The sequence below is a fragment of the Myotis myotis genome, unplaced genomic scaffold (assembly GCF_014108235.1).
Source record: "Myotis myotis isolate mMyoMyo1 unplaced genomic scaffold, mMyoMyo1.p scaffold_m19_p_7, whole genome shotgun sequence".
NCBI classification, from domain to species: domain Eukaryota; kingdom Metazoa; phylum Chordata; class Mammalia; order Chiroptera; family Vespertilionidae; genus Myotis; species Myotis myotis.
In genome coordinates, this window is record NW_023416379.1 from 4,344,617 (window position 1) to 4,372,403 (window position 27,787).

The following is a 27,787-nucleotide window of genomic DNA, read 5'->3' on the forward strand; positions in this document are numbered from 1 at the left end:
GGAACAAAAGCATGGATGGAGTGTTTGTGTGCACTAATATAAATTCAAAGTAAACATCATTACATAAAAGGGTACGGTCTTTTTTTTTTTTTTTTTAGTTTTATTCATTTCAAACAGGCCGGATCAGGCCTGCGGGCCGTAGTTTGCCCACGGCTGGCCTAGACAGTGCTGCAGCGAGCTCCTAGGGAGGGACTTAGTGAAGGGCCGAGCTCCTAGGGAGGGACTTAGTGAAGGGCCGCTCGGCCCGCCCCTCACCTGGGGAGGCGGGGTGTTCCCAGGTTCCTGGCTCAGGAAGCAGTCTTTGTGCCCATGATTCAGCCAGAGGTGGCCTGTGCTGCTCCTTCCCCCCCAGCCCCCCACTTGCTGTCTTCATTGTGATGGAAAGGAGGCGTGGGCATTAGAAAGGAAAACCTCTGCCCTCCAGCTTGGGAGTGAGGGGGCTTCCAGCTCTTAAAGCTGTTTTCCCAGTTTAGAGTTGAAGTGGCTTCAGTGGGTGCCTGGCCTTTCTCATGCAGAAGTGCCCTTTCCCTTCAGTGTGTTCACATTCTGCCCTGTGCCAAAACGCTAAGGTAATTTCTGAGATTACCTTGGCTCTCTGGGAATACACAGCCTCTGCCACTAAATATTTTAACAGGGTCAGAACTTACTGAATATACTGATACATTTTCCATCCCTCCCACCAATTGAGGAGGATACAGGGGATCTATTTTCTGTTTCCCACCCCCTTTACCCCCCTCAGCATGGGCTGATGGTCAGCTCAGACTTGCCCAGTGGCCGTGAGGAGTGCTGGCCGGGTTAGCCATCTGTCATCACTCCAAGGCCCAGTGAGTCTGTCTGTACTTCCATCCATCAGCTCGGCGTGTTGACTGCATCACTGTGCAGTTGTTGAGGCTCCTGAGATGAGCAGACACGAGGTGAGGTCAGGGTTCCTGATGAAGACCGTGGGCGAGAGGAAAACGGAGGCCAGCTGTGCAGGGCCTTCCTGGTGGCGGAACTCGGTTTAACTCCAGAAGCAGTGGGGGTTTTGACTCTCAGGAGGAGGCCTTCTGTGTGGTCATTGCAGCTGCGTGTGGGAGGCAGGAGGCGGCGGTGGAGAAGGTAGACCATTGGAGGGGCCCCGGTGAGAGTGATGGCAAGGGCCAGGGTGGTGGTGGTGGTGCAGAGGGAGAGTGGGCACAGGTGGGAGGTAAACTCGCTGGACCTGGTGATGGATGGATGTGCAGGGGCCAAGGGCGGTGCCGGCTGACTTGTGGGGTCTGGCTTGCGTAACTGGCTGGCTGGTGGTGCCATTCGGGAGATAAGGAACCTGGAGAAGGACCAGGTGTGGGAGGGGAGGTGGAGGGTTTGGTTTGTACAGGCTGTTAATACACTTGGGACTGTGATTGATGAAAGAGGTCCTTGCCTTCTTTCATAATCATAACCACTACCTCCCAAAAGATGTGCACATACCGACTTCAGCTGCAGTGTGGGTTTAATCCACGTAAGCCAGAAGGACCCAGCAGTATCTTACATGTCTCCACACACGCAGTTAGAAGTTCGGGTGCGAGCTCTTAGACTTCGGTGTGGCTGACCGTGTGGAGGCAGAGCCCCGGCCCGCACAGCGCTGCCGGGGGCCCCTCTCCGCGGCCCCGTAGGGCCCGGCACCTGTGCTTTCCAGAAGCTCCCAGGTGGTTTGATGCCCCCAGAGTTTGGGAACCGCTGATTTCATCAGAAAAGGGCAGCGTTCTGTATCCCTTTCTCTTGGACCCAAACAGGGCAGTGAAGCCCTGAGATGGGTGGTACTGGTGGGTGTGTGGGCAGACCCAGGGGTCCCGGCGCGCAGTGGGAGCAGCGAAGCCCAGCGTGGTGTCTGGTGTCCGGTGTCCGTTCAGGCCGACACTGTCACGGGTGGATGTGGAAGTTTGTTTTACAAACTTCAGTGTAACCTGTGGCTAAGACTTAAGGATTTCCCTTCCCAAGTTGCTATCAATCAGGTAGTTTATCAATAGACCTTCCAAGGAAAACAGCCGTGTGAAATGTTTGGGTTATTTTCTCTAACGCAGCAATTTTCAACCTTTTTCATTTCATGGCACACATAAGCTAATTACTAAAATTCTATGGCATGCTAAAAAATGTATTTTTGGCCAATATGACAAAAAATAGGTATACTGTAGATTTATTCACACCAGGTGGCTATTGTTGTGTTGGCTGTTGCCATTTTTTAATTTGGCAATCTACGAGAAAAGGTCAGTGCCCCTGGTTAGAGTCAGGGGTTGCATGTTTTAAAAAGGCTTGCCGCTCACGAGTAGCTATGGCCCACACCTGTTGAAATCGCTTCTCTTCATCTCTATATCTTCCAGTTGTCAGAATTCCCGTGTGGTTCACATGGATCCTTCCTTGTTCCTGAAGCCCTGTTCTATGTCGTTTGGTGCTAGGTGCTGGGGCTATAAAAATACAGAAGACAGGCTTTGCCTTTAAGGGGTTCTCAGTCTAACAAGGTAGTCAGATAGGTAAACCAAGAATGGCAGGACAGGGTGGCCAGTGTGGAAAAAGGTGAATACCTAAGAAGTTTAAAGTGTGCCCTGGAGAGCCAGGAGGCCTCCCAGCTGGTGAGGTGCTTAGTTGGGTGTTGAGGGATGCCTAGGAGCTCACCAGTGCACAAGGGCAGAAAGGCATTGAGGTAGTAGCAGTGGTCAGTTCTGTTTTTCTTTGATTATGAATCGCATTCCCTTTGTTTTTTAACACCTTAAGGATTAATGGTATTGCTGTTTCAAAGGAAATGAAAACTGCATTAACATAATTATCTTTTTAATCTAATGAGAACCAACTGCCTGTTCGGCTAAGTCAGAAAAAAAGAATGCCTGTCCTGAGAAATGACAGTTTAAACTTTGAAAGCAAAATGAAAATTCTGATCTTGGCCTAACTGTTATTGATAAACTGAGGAACAGATACCACCTGAGGGCAAACTGCAATAGCCAAACATATCAGCTTTTGCTTACCTTTGGTTAAGTTTGAAGTCACTTTCCATATGCTAATTTTCTTTTCTATTTTAAACCGAGAGGTCTTTAAGACTGTCTGTATTTTTAAAAATTGCCATAACAGATATTGTAAATAATTGTTTTTACTCGAGGAGGGGGAAGGCAGAGGCTGAGTCTGACTGTGTGGCCTGGATTTTATGGACTCCCAGAGAGAAATAGTTTTTATGTTTTTAAAAGTTGTTTAAAACAACAAGAACAATAATATGCAACAGATACCAAATATAGCCTGCACAGCCCCAAATATTTATCTGGCCCTTTATAGAAAAAAATTGCCAACTTCTGCTTTAGGACAAAAATAATTATTGTTTAGCATTTCATGTACCTTCTATATGTTTTATGCCTGAGTTAATAATTTTTGGAAGCAGATTCACTTCACTGTTTCTAATTTAAAAAGAAAGAAAGAAAGAAAGAAAGAAAGAAATCACAGGCTCTGAGCCTGGACACACACTGGGCAAGCTCTCGCAGGGCTGGCAGGTGGTGCTGAGGCCGGACGGAAGCAGGTGTTCTGGTGGCCTTGCTTCTGTAGGGGAAGTGACAGCCTCCCGTGCCCTGGCTGACCACTGTACAATGACAGGTGGGCATGTGCTAAAAGAAAGCCGTTTGTGCCTGATATTTGAGTTGGAAGGTGAATGTTACATAAATGAGTGGCCTTTTTATCACTGACAATTTAGAGTGAACTTTGGACCTACCATAGTGTATGAATTTCTGACTAGAGATGGTTTCATATCAATCCCTAATTTAGATCACTCTATCTAAAATAGGGCCCCTCACTGTCCACCCTGTACCCCGCTTTATTTTACTTCATAGAACTTATTTCTACCTGTAACAATGTTAGATACTTGTTTCTTTGCCTCTGTCTTTTCTGACTGCGACAGCGAAAAGTATAGTGCTTTGTGTGTAGCGAGGGGGGAGCGTTATCTGCTCCAGAACAAACTTTAAATTCTTGCCTTTTTGGCAGATGAGTAGAGGGAGGGAGACTGACCAAGTGGGGAGACATGCTGCCTCTTAGGGGTGCCGGTGGGCGAGCGTCTCCGCCTCCCTGGGCCCTGCTTCCTCTTCTGGGATGTCCTCTGAGGTTCTGATGAGACCCACGGGACAGGGACAGGGACGCTCCTGGCCCGTGTCTGGCACTCTCTCCTGTCACCACAGAGGGCAGAGTAAATGCACAGCTCGACCTGTCACCACGACATTCTAATCTGATGGGATAAACCGTCGTTTCTCAGGACAGGCGTTCTTCTTTCTGACCTCGCCTAACAGGCAGTAGTAGGTTTCACCCTTCCCTTTGTCCTTTCGTCGCCCTAGTGGACATCCCACATCCCTGCATGCGCTCATTCGGCAGATAGGGTGCCTCCTGTGCGCCCGTTTGGGGCCTGAGATGCTCAGGCAGCTGAGACAGTGCCCGGAGGGGGAGGGAGGGCCGCTGCTGTCGGCCCCCATCCTGCTGGGCCGCAGGGAGGGGCCTTTGTTCTTCCTCTCACTCCTCGGCGGGTAAAGAGCGAAACCAGTGACTTCCCAGTGGGCAGAGCGTGACGCTTTTGCCTGTTTTTGTTTCTGGCCCGTCCCTCTCACATCGGACAGGGAGCCCAGGGGATCTTTCTCCCAGGACGTGCTTCCATGGGTTTGTGGGGAGCACGTCGTCTCTGCTGGGTCCCGTGGGCTCCGTCACTGCTCAGGCATCGGTTCAGGGCCCTTGTTCCTTTTGGGAGAGTATTTGCCATGGCTGCGTCTGCAGATTTCTGTAGAGTCGTCTTAGCAGGATGGCCAGCCTGTTCCTTATGCTTTTTGAGAGCAAACTGATAAAAGCTTAGGATATAAATATTAGCTGAGAACCGCCTCGATGAAAATGTTGTGTGTGTCAGTACAGTATTGTTACTCGATGTTTCATGGCCTTGGTTAAATAATTACGGATGTTGCTTGTGGTTGAAGTATCTGCTTGCATAACACATTGCTATTTGGGTGAGACTCTAAGTGGGACTTAGGTGGGGAGACGGACAGGGTGGGGAACATCTGATGTTTATTATTAAGAAACTGGCCAAACAGGGCAGTTTGGAAATGCAGGTGATGGCACGGCTGCGCAGTGCATTCCGTGACCTGAACGAGTCCACTGAGAAAGGTATTTTGGAGGCAGTGGGGGACATTGAATACGGACTAAATTTAAATGTTAAGGACAGTTTTGAATTAGGTTGGAAATAGTGGAGGTGTGTGTCCGTTCGGGCCGCATGCTGGTGTTTCACAAGTGAAGTCTGTGTGACGGCCTTAGAATACGCCAGTGACGTTGCTTTAAGGTGATAGAAAGTAGGTGAGTAAGGATGCCGGAAGTCAGTGGCGTCAGGCTGCGTGGAGAACACATGGGGCTCCTTAAACTGTTTCCAAATTTCCAAAATGAAGTTTGTTCCCTAAAAGCACATAAGGGTGGAAGGGAAAGATGCTGTCCCGTTTCCAAGTGGCCAAATGCTGAAGTCTGGGAGGGCAGGCACGGCTCCTTCCCCTGGGGCTGGCCCGCCCCGCCCCCCGCACTCCCGCCCGACTGTGTCCGGGGTCCCTGGAGTGGAGCCAGGCTTTCTGGGGAGACCTTTTGTGTCCTGGTCAGTGAGGGGCTGCTTTCATTCCACCTGGGCCACCACCCCCCCGCCCCCCCCCACACACCTTTTACTAAAGGAGATCTGGTCGGACTGTGACAAAGTATAAGTTAAACGGGGCTGTGTGTGTTTTAACAGCATAAGTCAGATGTGCAAGGTGGCTTAGAAGCTTGTGTTTGACGAAGTCTGCTTGTTCGAGCAGGTTTGTGAGCTGGCTGAGCGGGCCTTCTCCCCACCGCAGGCGCGCAGCACACAGAGTTCTTGTTGCAGGCCAGTCCCTCACTCGTGTTCCCACGATCTCGGGGTGGGGGAGGGGGAGTGCTGTGACCCAGCTGGAAATAGGTCATTATCTCAATAGCCGCCTTCTCAGAGCTGAGATTCTGCGGTGGCAGGCTAGACGATCCGTGTGCAGCCTGCGGGTGGCTGGGCCGTCACAGGACCAGAGCTGCGGGGCGGGCGGGGATGGCCGTACCCGCACACGAGGTCTTGGTGCCATCAAGAAGTACATACACAGTTTTAATCCCATCCGCATGTAGCAGACTTGACTGTGACAAAGTATAAATTAAACAGGGGTGTGTGTGTCTTAACTATCAATTCAGATATACAGGTGGTTAAAAGCGTGTTTTACTGAAGTCTGCTTATTCCAGCAGGTTTTGTAAGCTTGCTGATTTAGTGTGGGTCTCACTCCCCATTTTTGATAGATGGGGAGTAAAGTAAAGCAAAAGTAAAGACTTCTCGCTCAAGTTCAGATACATCTAGTCTAAGCTTCTTACAGGAGAAATGTTCTTTCACTGCAGACTATTTCTGCACATGTGATCTTAACGAGGGGCAAAGATTTATATCAGAAATGGCACGAGAGTTAAGCATGGTTTATTTTATAAATCCTTTCCTAAAACAACAGGTTAGCAGAGCAGTTACCTTGTTTTGGCCTCCCTCCCTCCACCCACACACACTCACACTCGTTAGAAAGGAAGGACTCTTGACAGACTTCTAAATTTACAAAGAAAACAGTCCATTCCAGGTGGGGAGTGAAGTGTAGTCTGTCTTTAATTTCCTGTTTTATTAGCCTAGAATGAAAAACCATTGTAGCATGAGGTCGTCATGCCGGCCCTGTCCGGTACTTGGTCTTTTCTGGGATCCTAAGCTTGTGGATAGAATTACCCTCACTTTTCAGTGAACTAAATTGGGGCTGAAGTATGTATGACCCAGCTAGTAAACCTGAAATCAGTGTTACAGAATCGAGACTTGAAGCTTATTAGATAAAGTGACCTTGAAGCAGATTATCTGTGTTTCTGAAAGGGAATAGTTTTGCAGAACATAACGTTCTTTGATGATTCCTTTTCCCTTTCCTCTGTGAAGTGGTGTCTGAGGTTCTAGTTTAGCCTGTGTGGCTCACTGGTTGGAGCGCCATCCCATGCACTGTAGGGTCGCAGGCTCCATTTCTGGTCAGGCCACTTACACCAGTTCGATCCCCTGTGGGATCCCCTACGGGAAGCAACGTCCTCACATCGATATTTTTCTCTCCCTCTCCCTTCCTCTCTTAAAAAAATCAGTAAAATTACACAGTGTGGCCATTCCCAGTGTAGAAGTCCGTTTCCTCCCCGCACAGCAGCCCCTGAGCCCGAGCAGCACACGCTGCTCCCGCACGGCTCCTGGGGAGGGAGCTGAGAACGCGCCTCCGGCTCTAAGGCCGAGATTTCCCTGTTACCATGAGTGCAGAGGGACTGGTTTGTCCGCCCTGGGCATTGCTGCAAGCCTGGGCTGACAGGAAGTGGGGCCGGGGGCAGGAAGTGGCTGACATTCAGAGGCAGAAAGAGCTGTTGAGAAAGATTGGGGATTTCATTACAAGTTCTTGACATTTGTGGGCTGAATGTTGGTAGATGTGGGCACTTCCCTCTTATGCATAATTTTACCTAAGTTTTCACCCTGGAATTTGGAAATACAGACATTTCAAAAGTGTAAAACCATTGACTATTGAGAGATACAACCTTAGGAATAATGTTTCAGAGCTATACGAATATAAATTTTTTAGAAGCTGTTTAGAAGATTACCAGAAGTTGAGGAAGTTGTGTAAGCCTTTCTGGGCCTCAGTTTCCCCCGTGTTTAAAAGAAGGGGTTCAGGCCAGGGTAGCTTGACGCCTCTCACCCAGCAATCCCATTTAGCCACCCTAGCACCTTGTCACTGTTTCCTTGCTCCACTTGGAACACATTATTAACCATAAAAGCGAGGGTGTAATGGGTGTAACGATGTTGGTTACATTTTTATTGGCCTCTCTGTTCTTACAATGTTAAAGAACCATCTGAAACAAGTGGTTTGGAAATTCCAAGGCCCGGCTTTCATGTTGACACTCTGTCCTGTTATCGGCTGCATATTAAGAATTGAGCTTTTAAGTTGTAAGCTTAGCTCAGAAAGGAGGTAAGGGTGCGTAGAGTTAATTTTCATGATTAAGTTACCCTCAGAATTCCTTAAAGTGCTATGGAATTCTCTGCGAAATGAGGCCAGTGCTCTCCGGATAAGAGGCGCACCCACCCCGTTCCCCCGAGTTAAAGTTTACACTCACACTTCCTAAAACTAAATAAATAAGGGCTGTGCTTAAACTGAACCCAGAAACCCGACTAGACAACCACCTGGTTCGAGCCCAGTGGCTCATGTGAACCTGAACTCGATTTTCGTGAGTATTGGCACCTTCACAAACCCTGCCCAGTAACTACCTTTCTGCACCTCCCGCAGGAAGGAAGGGGAGGGAGGCCTGGACCGCTCTGCTCCGGAAGGAGGATGACTTAGCTGGAGGCACTGGGTGGTAGGTAGATTCAGTTTCTTGATAGATACTCCCTGCAGGGAAAGGCATTCCCGGAACTGTCAGCACCCGTCCACTCGCGCCCTAGCTTGGCTTTTCCTGGTGGGGAGACACAGCTGTCACGAGGCGCGGGGTTACCTGGAGCTCGGTGATGGGCACCAAGAGACCTGAGAGCAGCTAACCCACGTCTCAAAGTCCTGCTCAGCAACTTTCAGCACCTCGTGTTCCCAGAAGTAGCGTGACTGCCCATCCGTGACCCCTCGGCGAGCTCTAGGAATGGCCGAGACGGGGGCCAGCACTTGGACCTTACTCACAGGAGTCGTCACAAGTGGACTCTTGTCAGCTCTGACATTTGATGGCTCTATTATTCCCATCACAGGCCATAAAAAACTAGAATATTACCCTGATATTACATAAGTATATGAAAACGGTATCAGAATACGAGTTCTGGACCTGCCCTACCGTCTGTCATTGTTGGGTTGTTGCGCTTCAGACAATGATGCCGGGGGCTTTTCCCGAATCACCTGACAATGTTTGTTATTTTTAATCACACAATCTTTTTATAAGATGTGTGGAGCCAGGTGACCAGTTTTCCTAAGCCCGACCAGCCAGTCGCTTCACCTTCACTCAAGTTCTTTTGAACCTGGAAAGAGAAAAGATCAAGTGATGTGATTGGGTATAATTTAAACTTAAGATTCAGAGGAGCTGGAGAGACAGGAAGAGCATTTGTTTACAGACCTGCCAGAGGGCTAACTTGTCAGTGAGACATATTTATACTGTTTTTCCACCCTCTCTAAAGGTCGAGAAACCGCAGGAAGTCTGGTGTTAAGAGCTAGAGCTTAGACATGTATCTCTGGAATTTCTAACTCTGAGGCCAACCTGCTGTGGGCACATGGTGACGTGTGGCTGCTGCTGGTGGCGGGAGCGGTTGCCGGACGAGCCGTGCTGGTGTCTTGGCCGGTGCAAGATCGTGTTAGTGTGGACTTCACTGCATTTAATGAAAAATTGTGTGTTAGAACCACATTCCCATTTTACTTGTCTTCTCTGTACAATAGTTTGGGTATTTTGATAAATACCTTCCATTAGCAACATACTGGTTTTATTTTGGCCTCTCTGTCCTTAAAAGAATTGTGTCCTACAGGGTGGTTTGTGGTCGGCCTTTCTTGAGTAGAAGATGGATGCTTCTAACTGTTTGCTAGTAACTATAACAATGTAAAAAATGGCCACTGGGTTTTCAGTGTTCACTACTTTCCTATCACCTGTTTGTGTAAACAGTGCTGCTGGGGGCAGCATTGCACACTTAACGAGAGTCTCATTCTGTAAAATAGATAGAAACGAAGCTATCCCTTAAATAGCAGCTATGACTGTGACACCCGAGAAAGGGTGGGTGATACGGAAAAGAGCTGAAAAGCAGACCTTGGCTTTGGGGCTTCTGGCCTCGACTTTGCCTTCGGGGGCTGGAGCTGCGGGGCCCCTTCCGCAGGGCGGTGGGCTTTCCAGTCGGGGTCGTTCACAGGTCGGTGCTTGTGGGCCAGCATTTGTGAAGTGACCACTGTGTGACTTAGTGAGAGTGTTGTTCGTAGAGGCTGGTTCTTATCTTTCTCAAAAGTGAGGCGCTTAGGATCCAGAGAGAGCGCTGATAGGGACCCATCCGTTGGATACAGATTTCATTAAGGAGCTCAGGTCTGCACGCCATCCCTGTGTGGGACACCTGAGTGCGATGCCTTCTCCGATGCTGCCTTGTCCCAGGGCAGTGCTGTCCGGGTGTGGTCTCACTGTGACCTGGGAGAGCGGTAGATTCCTGGGCCGCATTCCAACCCCCTGAGTCAGGATCTCGGCCTGGGGCCCGGGAGCTGTTTGAGCCGGCTCTGCGGGTGACTCTGCACGTTCCCGTCGGGCAGCATGGGCGGCGCTGCCATCTTCCGAGGCCTTTCCCCAGGGACCGTCTGAGACAGGTGAACGGCTGACGTGTGCAGGTGATCAGGGAGAGATTTGGGGGTTTTGCTACTCGGACTGAGCACCGTGCTTGGCACCACAAAATGTAAAGCGGAAGACTCCGTCAGCCCCCTTAGAACGTGCGGAGAGAACCCGACCCAGGCCTGCTTCTCCCCTCTGCTCCCGGGCCGTGCCCTCGCCCTCGTGTGAGGAGGGAAGTCGCTAGAATCCGGGACGACTAACATTGCTTCTGGCGGCAGGAGAGCAGGCTGGGCGGTGGTGTGTTCACATGAGTTTGGCAGCTGGGGCCTCTTCCTGAGAACACAGACTATTTTCATTTACAACTTAAACACAGTGAACTTACATTGCATTTTAGTTTTTACAAATTTACTTTCTTTCATCATTGTTTCCCCCCTAATTTTTTCCTTACCAATGTGACCATAGGTAGTCCAGTTCAACGTAGATAGACACACGTGACCTACCCAGACAGTGGAATATTAGTTGGCAGAAAAAAGGACTGGAGCCCTGACATGCTAGGGCACGGATGAGTCGGGAAGACATGCTCAGTGACAGAAGCACGTCACCAAGACCCCATTCTATTCATAGAAACTGTCCAGAGTAGGGAGTCTGTGGAGACGGAAGTGGACTGTGGGTGCCAGGTAGGCGGGGGGAGGAGCAGGAGGGACTGCTGAGGGCCACGGGTTTCTCCCGGGTGACGGAATGTTCTAAAATTAGGTCGTGGTGTGGTTGTGTAACTCGGCGAATATGCTAAAAAGCCACTGAATTGCTTACTTTAAACGGGCAAATATTATGGTTGTAAGTTATACTTCAAGAAGGCTGTAATTTTAAAAGTACTCAACATGAAGATGAAAATACAATATTGCCCGTGTAATTTTTCAATTAAGTGACCCAAACAGGCATCCGCGATGCTCTCTCACTCGGTGGCTGTCCGCGGGGAGAGCGGCTCCTTGCTGGGCTCCCTGCTCCTTCCCCAGCTGGGGAGCGGGCGGCCGGACCTGCTTCCTATCAGCCTTTCTACGTATCTGAAAGGCCTTCGCCAAATATTTGAAAGCTGTTCGAAGTTGCTGAGGTGGCGCCTTCGGAAGAGGCTGGAATGTGGGGAAACAGCGCTGACATTTTAAGTGATTGTGAAGGTCAGGCTCCCAGTGCAATCGCCCTGGTGCTGGGCAGCTCCACTCCTCACTTTTGAGCAAATGCAGGTGTGATAGTACAGGGATTAACCTTATCACTCAGGCCACGGCCTGAAAGCCAAACATTCAGAGGGGACCACGTGCATTTCCCTCATTTTCATGGTCCTGGTTTTGAATGAGCGCACAGAGCAACCCCGCGGCTGGCACGCCGCCGGCGCCGTAAGGAGACGGGAGCGGCCGCTTGTCTGGGAGGTTTGGGGCAGAACTCGCCGGAGCCTTCCCCGCCTGTCTTGGTCTTTAGTTCTGTGAAAGGTCTGCCAGGAGAGGTCATCTCAACCCAAGAGAAAGCATGTCAGGAGGAAGTGGGCACTTCCCAAAGGCAATATTGCCAAATATTTATCTACCAAAATGAGAATGATAAAGGGCGATCATTTGACAACCAACAGTTCAGCCTCTGCCTGGGTTAGAAGTAAAAGGTACTTCCAGGTCCCTCCGTGTGTTCTCCTACAGGCTCCGGGGAGGTTTTAACAAGTGAACCTGGGAGACTCATGTTTTTCAGAGAGTGCTCGGGAAGGACTGGTGCTTGGGCATTGTCCACGGAAAAGAAACCTGGGAAGCAGACTGGGGCCCGCCCTGGGATTTCACAATTTGCATTAACAGCAAAGACACTCAAAAGCCTTTCAGTTAAAGAAAGAAAAAAGAAGCGCAGCCTTAACTTCTGTGACCTCGAAATGCCGCTGCGTCCCCTCCCCCGAGCATCACCGCTCTGGCCCCCCCTTTACCGTCAGAGATTTTGCAGAGAACTCAGCTGCTGACTTGGCTCAGAAGGCACTCAGATACTGTTTGACTTACAGGATGTTAAAGGGGAAGATCCCTGACAGATACTCTTGGTTCTACACTGCGGCCTGCCCGGCAGGGGTTGGCTGGGAGGCCCAGGTCTGTCTGTCTCATGAGTGCTCAGTTAGAGGGAGTGAGCAGAGAGGACAGTGGGTTTATTTTGTTTAGTGGGGTGAATTGTTACCGGGCGTTTAAAAGAAGAAGATTGGCGCTTAAATACTTTCCATTCTCCTTTTTGTAATGGAGACATGGCTGACATGGCAGCAATGAAGCCTGTAGCCCCTTTCTCCTGCCAGGAGGGTTACAGCCCCTGCAGGAGGTGTGAGCACCGGCTGAGCCTTTCTTTTGTCCCTGAAGCTATCTCCTGGCCACCTGCTGATAGCGTTCCCTCTGAGTTATTTCTCAGGGATCCTCCCCCGCATCCCCTGCCTCCCGCTAGGAGTGGGCCCAGGACTCTCAGTTCTTGCTCTAACCCTAACCCTGCCCCTCGGGACTCCAGACCTCACATTTCCGAGCTGGAAAGGACCTCAGGACACGTAGTCCAGACCTTTTGCACATAAGGGGCTGAGTCCTCAGTGGGTTACAGCGCCAGGTCTCGAACCCAGGCCTCCCAGCTGCTCTGCTCCTGCCTGCTGATCAGTGACTTGGGTAGTCCTCAGGCCACTTGAGTGGCTTTAAAAACTATACAGGTTCTTGGGCTGAGGCCCAGAAACTCAGGTGTTTGTAAAGCTGCTCTGGGGAGTCTAACGGCCAGTCCCATGCGGTGTACGACAGCCACTTGAGGCCATCTCTGTGGGTTAAGTCAAGTGGCTCCAGGGCAAGGGAGGTCTCACTCCTCTGTCCCCAGTGGCCCCCATGGTGCCAGCATCCCCGGCAGGCGTTTGGTTGGGGTTTATAGAGCACATGAGCCTCACAGGGTGCAAGGTGTCCTGGCTGGGGTGGGCTGGGAGCAGCAGAACGATGCTGTCATGGTTCATAGGTGTGTAGTGTAGTAGCTGAGCTGACCCCTAATAACAGCAAGTATAACTTTTTAAAGAGTAGATTATTAAGCAGAGGGAGGATAGAGAGTCTGACAGTGAAGTTTTCATTATCTTCATTAACTAAGGCAAAGAAATTTTATGTGTTGAATCCTGATATTCAGTGATATGCATTATATAGTCAAGTAACCTGGAGCAAAATACCTGTGAAATTCTAGTCATTATTCATGAAACACACACACACAACAAGAACAACAAAACATGCATTGCATTTTGCTTAAATTTAAGAAGTCTTATTGGCCAGTTTTGTTGATTTGGTCTGTTTTTAGGCATTTGTCTCTTGCAAATACTGATATTCTAGTAAGAGCTCAGAAACTTAACTCTCCTACTGAAGTAAAAATAAAAAATACAGCTCACCCATTAAGCTAGCTACTGTGTGGGGCAAAAAGAGTTTTCTGCTGAATGTGGTCAGTGTGAAAAATAGATCCATTGGAACCTCATTTTCCTTGAGGGGTTCGGGCATGTGCAGCACCAGCTTTTCCTGACTTGTGTCTAAGATAAGTCATTTTGTTAGAAAATTCTGACATAGTACATGGTTGTAGAAAGACCTAATTTTTTTAAATCAATTGAGGGCTAAATTAACTCCCTAACTTAACTCCCTAACGTTATCTAACGTTATTTATCAATTCCCATTATGAATAGCAGAGTAGGATGAGGTCTGGTTCCTTACGTGTTCTGTCTGACACTTTAGACCTCACAGTATGACTCTGTGTCGGAGTGTCAATGGAGGAGCATTTGGAAGGAGACATGAATTATTAAATTATCTACACCATCAGCCACATGGCTCTGCATGTGTATATGGGCCCGGGGTACATGAGCAAAATTAAACTTTAATTGTCACCACCCTCTCCGAACAAAACTGAATGTCGAGAGGTGTTTAGTATGTTGGCCAGCCTTCTCGGGTAGCTTTTCAGTGACGGCTGCTCCTGCACACGCCTGCACCCGCACCACGCCTGCTGGCGGCGCCTCCTGCAGCGAGCGTGGCCTCTGGGGAAAGTGTGATCTAGGAGACACACCAGGACGATACAAATTGCAAAGCATGTGCTCTTGTCCCGTCTTTGCACGAGGTTTGGGTGTTTGGACTTCAAGTTCCTGCACCTCTGACCTGTCGTGGGCCACCTCCCGTTGATGCGTAACCGCACGATCCCACCTGATGGCTGGGGCGGCGCTGCTGATGTGAGCGCCAGCTTTCACCACGTGTCGAGTTCACCGAAACCAGTTGCTGGGCATGGAAACCTCTCACAGACTCTGGAAAGGAGCTGGGCTTTAGAAGTTTCCTTCATTTCCAAAGCCTAATTTCTTTCAAAGCCCCTGGATAATTGGGCCAAAATATGTACAGAAATGGTCCTGTTTTCTGAGTAAATGTTTTATTTTAAATTTCGGTAGAAGTTTATGCTGCTTTCAGCACGTCGTTAAGGATCTGTAAACTGGGAAGTAATTTCCATAGTCTTTATAAACATGGACTGTTGAACATGCCCCTGACTAAGGCAGTACCTCTGTGGTCCTTTGTCCCCGAGAGCACGTGGAGGTGTGTGTGGGGTCCTGGTGGGTGTCCCGCTGACTGGACATTGTGCGTGGTTAGGCGCTGGCCATTCTGCAGGACTGGAGGTCGTCTTGCAAACCCATGCTGTGCTGCCCGAAGGATCACCTTGTGGGAAACACCGCAGGGTAACGACTAGTCAGGTGACACACACACCCTTGAGGTCAAGCGGCCTGGCCACTGGTCACTTACAGCTTATTCTTGTATTATTACTTGTTAATTACGGGCAGTCCCCAGGGACTCGACGTATGTTGTTTCATGGTTACGTTGCCATCTCCCATATGTTTATTAAAAAAAAGTTCTGTCATTTCAACGTATGTACATATGTGCTTTATGTTTATTATTTATTTACCACAAGTAGAGGTCAGGAATTGTTATCTTTCTTTGACATTTTTTTTACTGTTTCACTTCATTACTGCTGTGTGTGTGCTCCATATGAGTGACGCAGGTGCTTATGTAGGTGGGTTCCGACTTACGGCGAAAATCGAGTTACGTCGCTGTAGGAACGGATCTCCCACGTCATCCGAGGACCTGCTGAATTTTCCATATAAACAGCAGTAAACCTACTTTTGCCCACCCAGTGGATCCTCTCCCTTCCTGCCCTGGTCTGAATTCTCGGAGCCTCACTCGGCTGTGGTGGGGTCAGAAGGAGGTGGTGCGTGGGAAATCCACTAACCGTAGTCAGAGGACTTTCGTAGAAAAAGGGCACAGACCTGAGTGTGAATGTGCGGTGCTGAAGAAGGCAGGCCTGCATTCGGGTCCGGACTGTGCACGCGCCGAGACTCATCTGCCGGGGAGTGTGTGCGTGTGTGCACGCGTGTGTGCTGACAAGACTGATAATGGCTGTTGGAGAGGAACAGCCTGCGTGTGACTGGAAGGCTCAGGAGAGGATCAAGAGAAAAGAACGCTGTTGTCGCTGGGTTGGCTCAGTGGATAGAGCATCCGCCTGTGGACTGAAAGGGTCCCGCGTTTGATTCCGGTCAAGGTTACCTGCCTGGGTTGCCAGCTTGATCCCCTGTAAGGGTTGTGCCAGAGGCAGCCAATCAATGATTCTCTTTCTTCATTGATGTTTCTCTCTCTCTCTCCCTCTCCCTTCCTTTCTGGAATCAATGAAGATAAATTTTTTAAAAGAGAGAAAAGAATGCTCGCTAAGTGTGATTTGTGCCTGTGTTTTCTAGATCAATGTCCGAGTCACCACCATGGACGCGGAGCTGGAGTTCGCCATCCAGCCGAACACCACAGGAAAGCAGCTTTTTGACCAGGTTGGTCTCTGTGAACTTGAGAGAGAATTCCCATTTAGAAAAGAAACTTTTGCAACATCTGAATCATTTTGTTTGCGAAGCATATTCCTTGGGGTGCTGCCTGCTTCTCTCTGTAGAGCAGCCCATTTCCCCTCCCGCGGGGCTCACACTGAGAACTCTGTGGGGGTGGCCCCGCTCACAGCTCCGAGGGGCGCTTTCGGGGACATCGAAGGCTTCCTCGGCAGCCCCAGGGTGCCAGGCCTGCCGGTGCTTCCACTCGCCCGGCTCTGCCGCACCCACAGCTCTGGCAGCCCTCTGCCCCCGGCTCTCGTGGTCACCTGGCTGCTGCTGGGCATCAGTGTGGGGCTGGGTGCAGTGGAGATCAGACACCGCCCACGGGCCCGAGAGGGGCCAGGCAGGCCACGGTTCCAGGGTGACCCTCCCCGGCTCCTTCGGACTGAGCTCGCTCAGACGCTCATCTGAGCTGGGCCCCACGGAGCCCGTCTCGTTCCCTCTCGCAGCCTGAAGGTGAAAGTGGGGTTTTAACGGGAGCACCGAGCCCCCTGCGGTAGCTCTTCCCGGGACAGTTCTCAGCGAGCAAGGTCTTCTTTCTGGGCTGAGTGAGTGCTCCAGGGCCGAGGTCCAGTGGGCAACAGGACGGGGTGTATGCAGGCCCTGGAGCTGTGCTCGCCTTTCTGAGGCCCCAGTGGGAGGAAAGCGATGTTCCCATCAACACTAACCCGGGAAGTGGAGTGGGTGCTGATGGGGAGACCTGGGGGGTAAGATTTTAGCAAATCTAGAATCTGCAGTGACTCCCCGCTGCTGGGTGGGACGTCCTCTCATCGCCCATTCCCTGCGCTGGGCCCCCTCTCCCCCCCACCCCTGCAGCAGCCCCAGGGGTTCAGGGTGACAGTCCTGCCAGTGCCTGCAGGGGTGAGGGGACACCTCAGCTCTCCGGGTGCTGCCTCGCCCAGCAAGGATCCAGACATTTACTGCTCTGGGTGGGGCTGGACTTGGTTCAGATTCTAAAGGTTTCACCTGAAAGGTAATCTTGAGGCCGTTCCATGGAGCCAGCTGAGCTCCAGGGGGTGCAGGCGGGGGTGGGGGGGTGGGGGGGGGCCCGGGGGGGGGGCCCAGGTGCTGTGTTAGCTGTGCCTGCAGCCACCGTGTCCCTCAGTCACAGACAGTCCTTGTCTTCAATGAGTGCCAGGCCGGCCTCAAGCAATTTATTTTAAAGCAGAGCTGGGAGGCTCTATGTTAGGAAAGCGGACGAGGTGGTGAGTTAGACTGACCCCTCCTCTCTACCCCGGGAAGTCTCTGCAGTAACTGGGCTGTGACTAGGTCCTAGTCCAGGGCTCTGGTTGGATGAGCGTGTCACAGGTCAACAGCCACGCAGGAGGCAGATCCCTGACAAGCCGAGGGCACTTGCCCACTGCTGGCGTCCAGCGGGGCGAGGACAGAGTTTTGCCCTGTGGCTGTGCCCAGTGTCTCCGTCAGGAGTGTTTTTCAGCTGCTGCTTAAGATGGAGTGAAATAGACAATCCCTGCCTTTACTTCCCAAACCCCTGCCACTTACATCGCCGCCCAGGCCGAGGTGAAGGACTAGGCCTGCTCCTCTTCCCTCCCCGTGGGCTCAGCCTCGGGTTGGGCCGAGGACACTGAGGGATAGTGAGGTGTTTCTCTAGGGGTGTCGGGGGCCCCCGCAGGGCTGTTAGGATAGACCGCAGGAGGGAAGGTCCTCCGAGTCTATTTTGTCATTTGGGGAGCGCCATCGGGATAGAAGCAGGGCTGGGAAACACGGAGGGGCGAGTTCCCGGAAATCTGTGGGAGGTTCACGTCACGGAGCCTGTGGCCGAGTAGGCACCAGGCTTTTCACCAAGAGAGTGAAGTCCGGGCTCTGTCCACGGGAGGCTCCAGAGTCTGATGCTGCGGGAAGGGGCTGGCACGCCTGCCAGGTGGAGAGGACTCTGAGCTGTGGCCCTGAGCACCCCCAGGGGCTGATGAGGGGGGAGGGCCGGGCCAGGGCTGCGGTCGGGGGTGAAGGGAGACCGGACAGAGAGGGTGATTGCTGGAATGTGGGCTTTCTTGTGCAGCTTTGAAGCAACCCAGACAGGAAGGCAGGGCAGGTCTGACACGCAAATGAGGTGGAGATTTGCAGGAATAAGAAGTCAGCGGCTTTGGGCATAGAGACTCTGGTCTCTGAATTGACTTTCTCTACACTTGGCTGCCGTGAAAACAAGACATCGGGTTTCATAAAAGACGTGGGAGGCAAGCGCTGTGTGAGGGCGGGCTCTTTCCTCTCTCCCTACCAGGGGAACGCAGGCATCTGTCCCCCAGGGCGGGAAGCAGGCTCGGGAAGGAGGCTAAGGGCATTTCCAGCTTCCTTTAAGTGAGCGCTCTAGATCCCTGGTTCCCATCGCTAGTGTGCTCAGTCTTCCCCTCCAAGTGTGGCAGACGATGCATTTGAAGGACAGCTAAGGGCCCTTCTCTTTGAGCCTCACATTGTACGCCATGGGCTTCAGGACTGCACAGCAGAACTCTGGACTGGCCCCGGCCGTGTTCAACAAGTGTCCCCAGCTGCATGTCTGGTTCCGAGACACGGACCACCAGCTGGGCAGGGCCACAGGAGAGGTTTTCCTAGTGACACGGGGATTGCCCAGTGTGAACCCCTCGCTGTGACCAGGGGTGAAGTCTCCGTCTCTGGGCAGAATATGAACTTCCTGGGCCTGTGTGAAGCCGAGACTCCCCGCCCCTCCCTGGAAGTGCCACCATCGGCCTCTGTCTTCCCCGGGCTGCTGGCTCCCCATTCCTGGATGCAGGGTCTCGGGCCAACTGGCTGAGAGGCAGGGCAGCCCGAGGAGAACCAAGCGCGCCTCTGCTTCACGTCGGCCGCGTTCAGCTCCTTCCCCAGGGGCACCCCTGGCAGCGACAGGCACTCCCGTGGCACCGCCGCCACTCAGCTCGCAGTGACTGGGAGCGCAGGGTGGAGTTCAGGAGCAGGAGTGAGATTTTAGAAGGTCGTAACATTTTGTAAGATTTAATGTAAACCAGAATCTGCTCAAATCGATATTAAAAATAAAGCGTTATGGCTTTGGGGTGATGGGATAGCCTGTGTTAGCTGGCTCGGTGTGACCAGGCAGCCGGCACCTGGCTCCCTGCCGTGACCGCGGCCCCCGTGATGGCGCTGCTGGTAGCACTGCCCATTCCGTGTCTCATGGCTGTCGCCCCTGCCCGCCCTCTCCCCCTCGCAGGTGGTGAAGACCATCGGCCTGCGGGAAGTGTGGTACTTCGGCCTCCAGTACGTAGATAATAAAGGATTTCCTACCTGGTTGAAACTTGATAAAAAGGTAAGTCACAGTTAACTGTTTGCACTGTTACCTGGGTGTTGGCCCTCCTTGTTGGCATTGAACTGGAGCACCTTACTTGGACTTTGGTTTTGTTCCTTTTTATTTGTGTAAAAGTTTTTCCAGACAAAAAGGTCGCAGGTTTCCTGTGAATGGGGATACAGGTTGGCAGTCGGACCCGGGCATTTCCCCTCGCTGCTCCCCGAGCGTATGAGGGTTAATTCTTGTATTGAGCTGACCTTAGCGTTGTTTTTACAGTGCGATTATTAATCTTCTAAACCATGAATCACCCACTGTTTTGCAAGAACCTGTTACTGCTTTGTCAGAACCTGTGATAGATTATCTCCCAACTCTAAAGACGGGATAATTCCAGTAACAATTATAGAGAACAGCAAGAAGCAAAATGTGTTTTCTGCAAATAATTTGGAAAATGTCCCTTTTCCAAACCCTGCTCTCCTCCCAAATTATATGGCAGCAGGGGCGGTCGGGGCGGTGAAGGAGGAGGGGCGCGAGCTCCGTGGTCCACGCTGGCCTGGCCACGTGGCCGGACCCCAGGTTCCAGGCTCATGGAGCAGGTGTTTCGAGTTCGAGTTCTCCCTCGCCCCATCCCCAGAAGATCGGGCCAGGCTGGCGCCAGGCTTCCCGCGAAGGGAGGGTGTGTCGTGGGACTTCTTAAACTGGCCTTTGGGTCTTACATGTAGAAGGTGACTTCAGAGTAAACACTGTTTGAAACTGGCCTGCAGGGCCCTCGGCCGTGGGCGGCAGCCTGTGCTGGGGGCAGGGCTTTCTCTCCTGAGCCCGCAGTGAGCGTTCGGCTTCTGTTGTCCAGGTGTCGGCACAGGAGGTCAGGAAGGAGAACCCCCTGCAGTTCAAGTTCAGGGCCAAGTTCTACCCCGAGGACGTGCCTGAGGAGCTCATCCAGGACATCACGCAGAAGCTCTTCTTCCTCCAAGTGAAGGAGGGCATTCTGAGCGACGAGATCTACTGCCCCCCCGAGACCGCGGTGCTCCTCGGCTCCTACGCCGTGCAGGCCAAGTTCGGAGACTACAACAAAGAGCTGCACAAGTCCGGGTACCTCAGCTCCGAGCGGCTGATCCCCCAGAGGTGAGCGGCTGGCCTGGGGCGGGGCAGGCAGGTGAAGCAGCAGAGAGCACGACGTCGAGGGCAGCGCTCCTCAGCTGGCATGTGACGGTCGCATGCCTGGCTGTCCCAGGCGCTGGCCTCGCACGCGGCGCCCTGAGGCCGGTGATCCGCCTGGACATGGGGGCTGAGCAGCAGCGGGGAGGGGACGTCCTCATGGCTGTAGGCGGCGTGTTATTCGAGGGTGTTACAAAGTAATCACGTTTTCATGGCCTGACTGCTTCACCACTCCTGGTGTATAATAGTTTGGCCCCGATAAATCTGTTGTTAGTCACTAATGATCAAATAAATGACCCCTTTGGGAAGAAAGGCTTCTTAAAATAAAACGTCCTTTACGTTTTTTCCCAGCAGGACTGAGTTTGTCTCTTTCGAGTCTAAATCATCAGATTTTAGTTCATCCTAAGTAGAATTGCACATTAGGAAGTAGAAACAAACACACTTCGTGGTGATTTTATTTAAAGAAAAAGTGAAGGTTTGCATGAGGGGACAGAGCCTGTCACTTACCTCTCAGCCCTGCCCTTTGGGGTGACGCCGTTGTGCCTTCTTCCTCTGCCATCAGAGTCATGGACCAGCACAAGCTCACCAGGGACCAGTGGGAGGACCGGATCCAGGTGTGGCACGCGGAGCACCGCGGGATGCTCAAGTGAGTGTGGCGGGCGGGCTGCCTGCGGCCTGTTGTCTGCCTGTGCCCGCGAGGGCCGTCCCAGGGAAGGTGACCAGCCAGCTACAGTGAGGTTTCCTGACAGCCAGGTGTTCCCGCCTGGGGGCAGAGGCAGAGGCAGGTTAGTTGAAGCCTTCAAGCCCCAAACACACACACACACACACACACACACACACACACTCTCTCTCTCTCTCTCTCTCTCCCTCCCTCCCTCCCTCCCTCCCTCCCTCCCTCCCTCCCTCCCTCCTAAAACGTCCCGTTAGTCGAGGGGGCGGGGCACTGCTCCTAAGCATCAGGCTTCTGTCTTCCTCTGTCACAGAGGGGCCAGGTTCTTCATTGTCCGTGAGGCGACTGCCTTCAAAAGTATGTGCAGACAACTGATCCCAAGCCAGAAACACTTGCTGTTAAGCGTGGGAAATGGCCAGTCTCTGCTGTCCCTGAATCCTCACCTCGGGCATGGCCACGTGGTCCCAGACTCAGAGGCCTTTTAGAGTTTGGGCTTCGCAGACACGTGTCCTTAGGGCAGTGGTTCTCAACCTTGGCTGCACATTAGAGTCACCTGGGAATCTTTTTAAAACCCTGATTTCTGGGCCTCATCCTCCAGAAATTCTGTTTCTTTGTTACTATTGTTGTGGCCCCACCCCATAACAAAGAAACAGGTTGAGAACCACTGCCTTAGAGCTCCTGTCCCAGCCACGCTGCTTCCCGTCCCAGCCACGCTGCTTCCTGGGAGGGAAATAGCTCGAAGCCTCAGCCATGGCTGCTGGTGCGGCAAATGGTGGGAGCCCCCGCAGGCCCGCAGGCGAGAGAAGTGGGATCTGGCAATAAATGGAACAGGAGAGTCTGTGTCCAGAGAAGCCAGCGTGAGCCAGTCCAGTTCCCTCGATGTGAGCGATGCCAGTGGTCAGATCGGGGCCACCTGGGCACCGTGTGGGCGGCAGCGGGACAGCCCCCGGAGCGCGTGGCTGTTGGCCGTCCACGGACCTGCCTGCGCCTCAGGCCGCCCGGGACACCCCCACTGACCATGGTGCGTGTCTGTCCCCCCAACAGAGACAGCGCCATGCTGGAGTACCTGAAGATCGCCCAAGACCTGGAAATGTACGGGATCAACTATTTTGAGATAAAAAATAAGAAAGGAACAGACCTGTGGCTTGGAGTGGATGCCCTGGGACTCAATATTTACGAGAAAGATGATAAGTGAGTTGAACTTCACACTGAGCTTTAGTTGGTGGGGCATGGGCCTGGAGGCCATGGCGAGCATGGGGATTATGCCTGCAGGCTGCGTTTGAAGCGGTTATGGGCAGCCGGCTGGCCCGGGGGCTGTGGGTCTTCGAGGGCTTGTGGCTGTGATGGCGCCTGGAGTGTGCGTCACTTCTCTCCTGTCTCTGCGACCTTTTTACCGTCACGTGTTGCATGTGCGGAGGGTCCCGCAGGGAGACCACGGAGGTCTGTGACCTCACCCCCACTCCCACCGAGGCGCTCCCTATCTGGGGTGCCGGCCCACCCAGAGCTCCTCCCAGGCAGCCCGGCAGCTTGGAGGTTTGTGCTAATCCAACTGGGGTATTTGTGGGGCTGCTGGGGACCCTAAGACCTGTAAACAGTAGCCTTTATGTACACAGCCCACCAGGTCCTCTGCCACCCGGGCGGTGAGTGGTCTGTTGGGCATGGAGCAGGCCAGGTGAGGGTGCTCAAGGAGCGGCTCCCCTGACTGCCTGTGCCCGTCCCCATGTGCCCATCCCCGCGCACACAGGCCTTTTTCCTGCTGAGAATCTATCTGCTGGGGTCCAGCCCCAGCAGGTCCAGGGGTCCCCAAAGGTGTGGTCGGAGTCGGCGAAGAAGGAATGACACGGAAACAGCGTTCAGTTGATCAGCAGCCTAGCCAGGATCTCCAGCGAAGTTCTGGTTAGGATCTCCAGCCAGGTTCTGTGTCCATGTTCTCTTGCTAGGTTCTCCAGCCAGGTTCTGTCCAGGTTCTCCAGCCAGGTTCAGTCACCAGGTTCTAGTCAGGTTCTCTTGCCATGTTCTATCCAGGTTCTGTAGCCAGGTTCTGTCTCTACGTTCTGTGGCCAGTTTCTGTCCAGGATCTTTTGCCATGTTCTCTCCAGTGAAGTTCTTCTGTCTCTAGGTTCTGTGTAGGTTCTGTGTCTAGGTTCTGTCTCCTGTTGTCTTGTTACATCTGTATTTATACCAGTTGATTCAATCCTATCAATCTCTATTCCAAAGGTTAGGGCGTTTCTTATCTCCATTCCAAGGAGTAAAGATTATGTAGCTTAAGCATGATTGTTCGTAGTTAAAGTGATTAATTACCCGCCTGGCACTTAGTTAAGGGGTTTTATTCCCTCCCTAACTTCAGGGGAAAATCCCTACCTGGGGAAACAACCTTTCTCAGAGAGGTGACCTTGGTTAAAACACATAGTGCCAAGAAGGTGAGCAAACTTATTAAGAACAGTATGCCATATATGCCAGGTCCCTTGAAACAGCAAGGATGGACCGGCTCCCGGCAAGAATCCACACAGAAAACATGGTTCTAATTCACTGAGGTGGCTCCTCACTGAATCTAAATTCTAGATTCTTCCCACCAGAAGCTTCCCGAGTGCAGGCAGCCCTGACGGCTGGCTGGCGTCCAGCTGGCGTCCAGCAGAGCGTGGCTGCAGATCTGAGGGTGAGGGTGCCGGGGCTGTCCTCAGGCCTTTATGCCAAACCACGCCCTTGGGCCTGGGTTCCTGCCTCCGTGCCTGCGGAGCCCAGGCTGGACCACTGACCCGGTGCCCCTCCTGGCTGCAGGCTGTTCCTCTAAGTCCCGGCTCCCGCATGTCCACCTGGGCCTCCCTCTCCCCACCTGTTCCTAGAGGTTAATGTTCTCAGCTCCCCACACTCCAGATCGCCCACACCCCTCTCTGGCATTCTTGAGGGGCGCAGTCCTGCTTTTGACAAGTGATACCACAAAAGAATCTCTCTGTAATCTCAGCCACTGCGTTCTTGCCAGAACTCCAAGTACAGGCAGGGACCGGGTCAGACGATCCTAAGCCCTCCACTTGGTGCATGAACTGGGTGGAGGCGTGGTCGGGCCGCGCTGGGGGTCCCTGCTGGAGATGCTGGTCACACATGCGCCCTGACAGGCCTTTCAGAGACTCGAGGTGGGTTACGGGGCCTGTGCTCTTCCCGCGTGTGCGTGAGCGGAGGCCTCGTGGATCACGTGGGGGAAACTGCCTCTGAACTTTCTTGAATGACCAGGTTTGTAACGCAGCCTTGGCCAGGGCTGTCCAAACAGGTTTTTCAAGCTGCGAGCAGCGGCCTAGGCAGGACCGCGGTGAAGGCAGCCTGTAACCCCCCAGCACACAATGCGCTTTTTCCAAGTAAAAGCAGCTGCTGGCTTCTCCGGTCCTCTTCCTGCTCCCCTCCCCCCAGTGAGCGATGAAACTGGCGACCCTCTCAAAGGGGCCTTCTCCCCAAAGACAATGCTGGGGGCGTACCTCCTCACTTCCTGCCGCCCCCCCCCCCCCCCCCCCGCTGGGGAAGGCATCCCTCTTCAGTTACGAAAACAAGCAGATGTTCACTCAGTCAATAGGCCCAGCTTCTCCTTTTAAACAAATATGGACAATACGGTGTCCGTGGCGAGCCAGGGGCTGTGGCTCGGGTCTGAGGCCACTCCGGGCTGTGCTCACGTGGACTTGGTGCCCTTGCAGACGAGCAGTGCAGGGTCGGGTTAGGGTAGGGTTAGGAGTGCAGGGGTGGGGTAGGAGTGCAGGGGTGGGTTAGGGTTAGAGTTAGGAGTGCAGGGGTGGGTTAGGGTTAGGAGTGCAGGGGTGGGTTAGGGTTAGGAGTGCAGGGGTGGGTTAGAGTTAGGAGTGCAGGGGGGGGTTAGGGTTAGAGTTAGGAGTGCAGGGGTGGGTTAGGGTTAGGAGTGCAGGGGTGGGTTAGAGTTAGGAGTGCAGGGGGGGGTTAGGGTTAGAGTTAGGACTGCAGGGGTGGGTTAGAGTTAGGACTGCAGGGGTGGGTTAGAGTTAGGAGTGCAGGGGTGGGTTAGGGTTAGGAGTGCAGGGGTGGGTTAGAGTTAGGAGTGCAGGGGTGGGTTAGGGTTAGGAGTGCAGGGGTGGGTTAGAGTTAGGAGTGCAGGGGGGGTTAGGGTTAGAGTTAGGACTGCAGGGGTGGGTTAGAGTTAGGAGTGCGGGGGGGGGGTTAGGGTTAGAGTTAGGAGTGCGGGGGGGGGGTTAGGGTTAGAGTTAGGACTGCAGGGGTGGGTTAGAGTTAGGAGTGCAGGGGGGTGGGTTAGGGTTAGAGTTAGGACTGCAGGGGTGGGTTAGAGTTAGGAGTGCAGGGGTGGGTTAGGGTTAGGAGTGCAGGGGTGGGTTAGGGTTAGGACTGCAGGGGTGGGTTAGAGTTAGGAGTGCAGGGGTGGGTTAGAGTTAGGACTGCAGGGGTGGGTTAGAGTTAGGAGTGCAGGGGTGGGTTAGAGTTAGGACTGCAGGGGTGGGTTAGGGTTAGGACTGCAGGGGTGGGTTAGAGTTAGGAGTGCAGGGGTGGGTTAGTGTTAGGAGTGCAGGGGTGAGGTAGGGTTAGGACTGCAGGGGTGGGTTAGGGTTAGGAGTGCAGGGGTGGGTTAGAGTTAGGAGTGCAGGGGGGGGTTAGGGTTAGAGTTAGGACTGCAGGGGTGGGTTAGAGTTAGGAGTGCAGGGGTGGGTTAGGGTTAGGAGTGCAGGGGTGAGGTAGGGTTAGGACTGCAGGGGTGGGTTAGGGTTAGGAGTGCAGGGGTGGGTTAGAGTTAGGAGTGCAGGGGGGTGGGTTAGGGTTAGAGTTAGGACTGCAGGGGTGGGTTAGGGTTAGGAGTGCAGGGGTGGGTTAGGGTTAGGAGTGCAGGGGTGGGTTAGGGTTAGGAGTGCAGGGGTGGGTTAGAGTTAGGAGTGCAGGGGTGGGTTAGGGTTAGGAGTGCAGGGGTGGGTTAGGGTTAGGAGTGCAGGGGTGGGTTAGGGTTAGGAGTGCAGGGGTGAGGTAGGGTTAGGACTGCAGGGGTGGGTTAGGGTTAGGACTGCAGGGGTGGGTTAGAGTTAGGAGTGCAGGGGGGTGGGTTAGGGTTAGAGTTAGGACTGCAGGGGTGGGTTAGAGTTAGGAGTGCAGGGGGTGGGTTAGGGTTAGAGTTAGGACTGCAGGGGTGGGTTAGAGTTAGGAGTGCAGGGGTGGGTTAGGGTTAGGAGTGCAGGGGTGGGTTAGGGTTAGGACTGCAGGGGTGGGTTAGAGTTAGGAGTGCAGGGGTGGGTTAGAGTTAGGAGTGCAGGGGGGGGTTAGGGTTAGAGTTAGGACTGCAGGGGTGGGTTAGAGTTAGGAGTGCGGGGGGGGGTTAGGGTTAGAGTTAGGACTGCAGGGGTGGGTTAGAGTTAGGAGTGCAGGGGGGTGGGTTAGGGTTAGAGTTAGGACTGCAGGGGTGGGTTAGAGTTAGGAGTGCAGGGGGGGGTTAGGGTTAGAGTTAGGACTGCAGGGGTGGGTTAGAGTTAGGAGTGCAGGGGGTGGGTTAGGGTTAGAGTTAGGACTGCAGGGGTGGGTTAGAGTTAGGAGTGCAGGGGTGGGTTAGGGTTAGGAGTGCAGGGGTGGGTTAGGGTTAGGACTGCAGGGGTGGGTTAGAGTTAGGAGTGCAGGGGTGGGTTAGAGTTAGGAGTGCAGGGGTGGGTTAGAGTTAGGACTGCAGGGGTGGGTTAGGGTTAGGACTGCAGGGGTGGGTTAGAGTTAGGACTGCAGGGGTGGGTTAGGGTTAGGAGTGCAGGGGTGAGGTAGGGTTAGGACTGCAGGGGTGGGTTAGGGTTAGGAGTGCAGGGGTGGGTTAGAGTTAGGAGTGCACGGGGGGGGGTTAGGGTTAGAGTTAGGACTGCAGGGGTGGGTTAGAGTTAGGAGTGCACGGGGGGGGGTTAGGGTTAGAGTTAGGACTGCAGGGGTGGTTAGAGTTAGGAGTGCAGGGGTGGGTTAGGGTTAGGAGTGCAGGGGTGGGTTAGGGTTAGGAGTGCAGGGGTGGGTTAGAGTTAGGAGTGCAGGGGTGGGTTAGGGTTAGAGTTAGGACTGCAGGGGTGGGTTAGAGTTAGGAGTGCAGGGGGGGGTTAGGGTTAGAGTTAGGATTGCAGGGGTGGGTTAGAGTTAGGAGTGCGGGGGGGGGTTAGGGTTAGAGTTAGGACTGCAGGGGTGGGTTAGGGTTAGGACTGCAGGGGTGGGTTAGAGTTAGGAGTGCAGGGGTGGGTTAGGGTTAGGAGTGCAGGGGTGAGGTAGGGTTAGGACTGCAGGGGTGGGTTAGGGTTAGGAGTGCAGGGGTGGGTTAGAGTTAGGAGTGCAGGGGGGTGGGTTAGGGTTAGAGTTAGGACTGCAGGGGTGGGTTAGAGTTAGGAGTGCAGGGGTGGGTTAGGGTTAGGAGTGCAGGGGTGGGTTAGAGTTAGGAGTGCAGGGGTGGGTTAGGGTTAGGAGTGCAGGGGTGGGTTAGAGTTAGGACTGCAGGGGTGGGTTAGGGTTAGGAGTGCAGGGGTGGGTTAGA

At 53.0% G+C, this 27,787-nt stretch overlaps 1 protein-coding gene and 1 long non-coding RNA gene across 3 annotated transcripts in view; both read left to right on the forward strand.

Annotated features, from left to right (window-relative positions):
* The window catches only part of EZR (ezrin), a 45,191-nt gene that overhangs the window by 3,704 nt on the left and 13,700 nt on the right, over window positions 1-27,787 (forward strand). For both annotated transcript variants that reach the window (XM_036316505.1, XM_036316506.1), the window contains exons 3-7: window positions 16,073-16,156; window positions 19,386-19,481; window positions 20,308-20,582; window positions 21,178-21,261; window positions 22,330-22,476. In XM_036316505.1, coding sequence (XP_036172398.1) covers window positions 16,073-16,156; window positions 19,386-19,481; window positions 20,308-20,582; window positions 21,178-21,261; window positions 22,330-22,476 — 686 coding nt within the window. The remainder of the gene's footprint in view (window positions 1-16,072; window positions 16,157-19,385; window positions 19,482-20,307; window positions 20,583-21,177; window positions 21,262-22,329; window positions 22,477-27,787) is intronic.
* On the forward strand, window positions 65-12,500 carry LOC118659897. The gene is made up of 2 exons (XR_004968738.1): window positions 65-8,268; window positions 9,194-12,500. It is a non-coding gene; the product is annotated as an uncharacterized LOC118659897 (long non-coding RNA).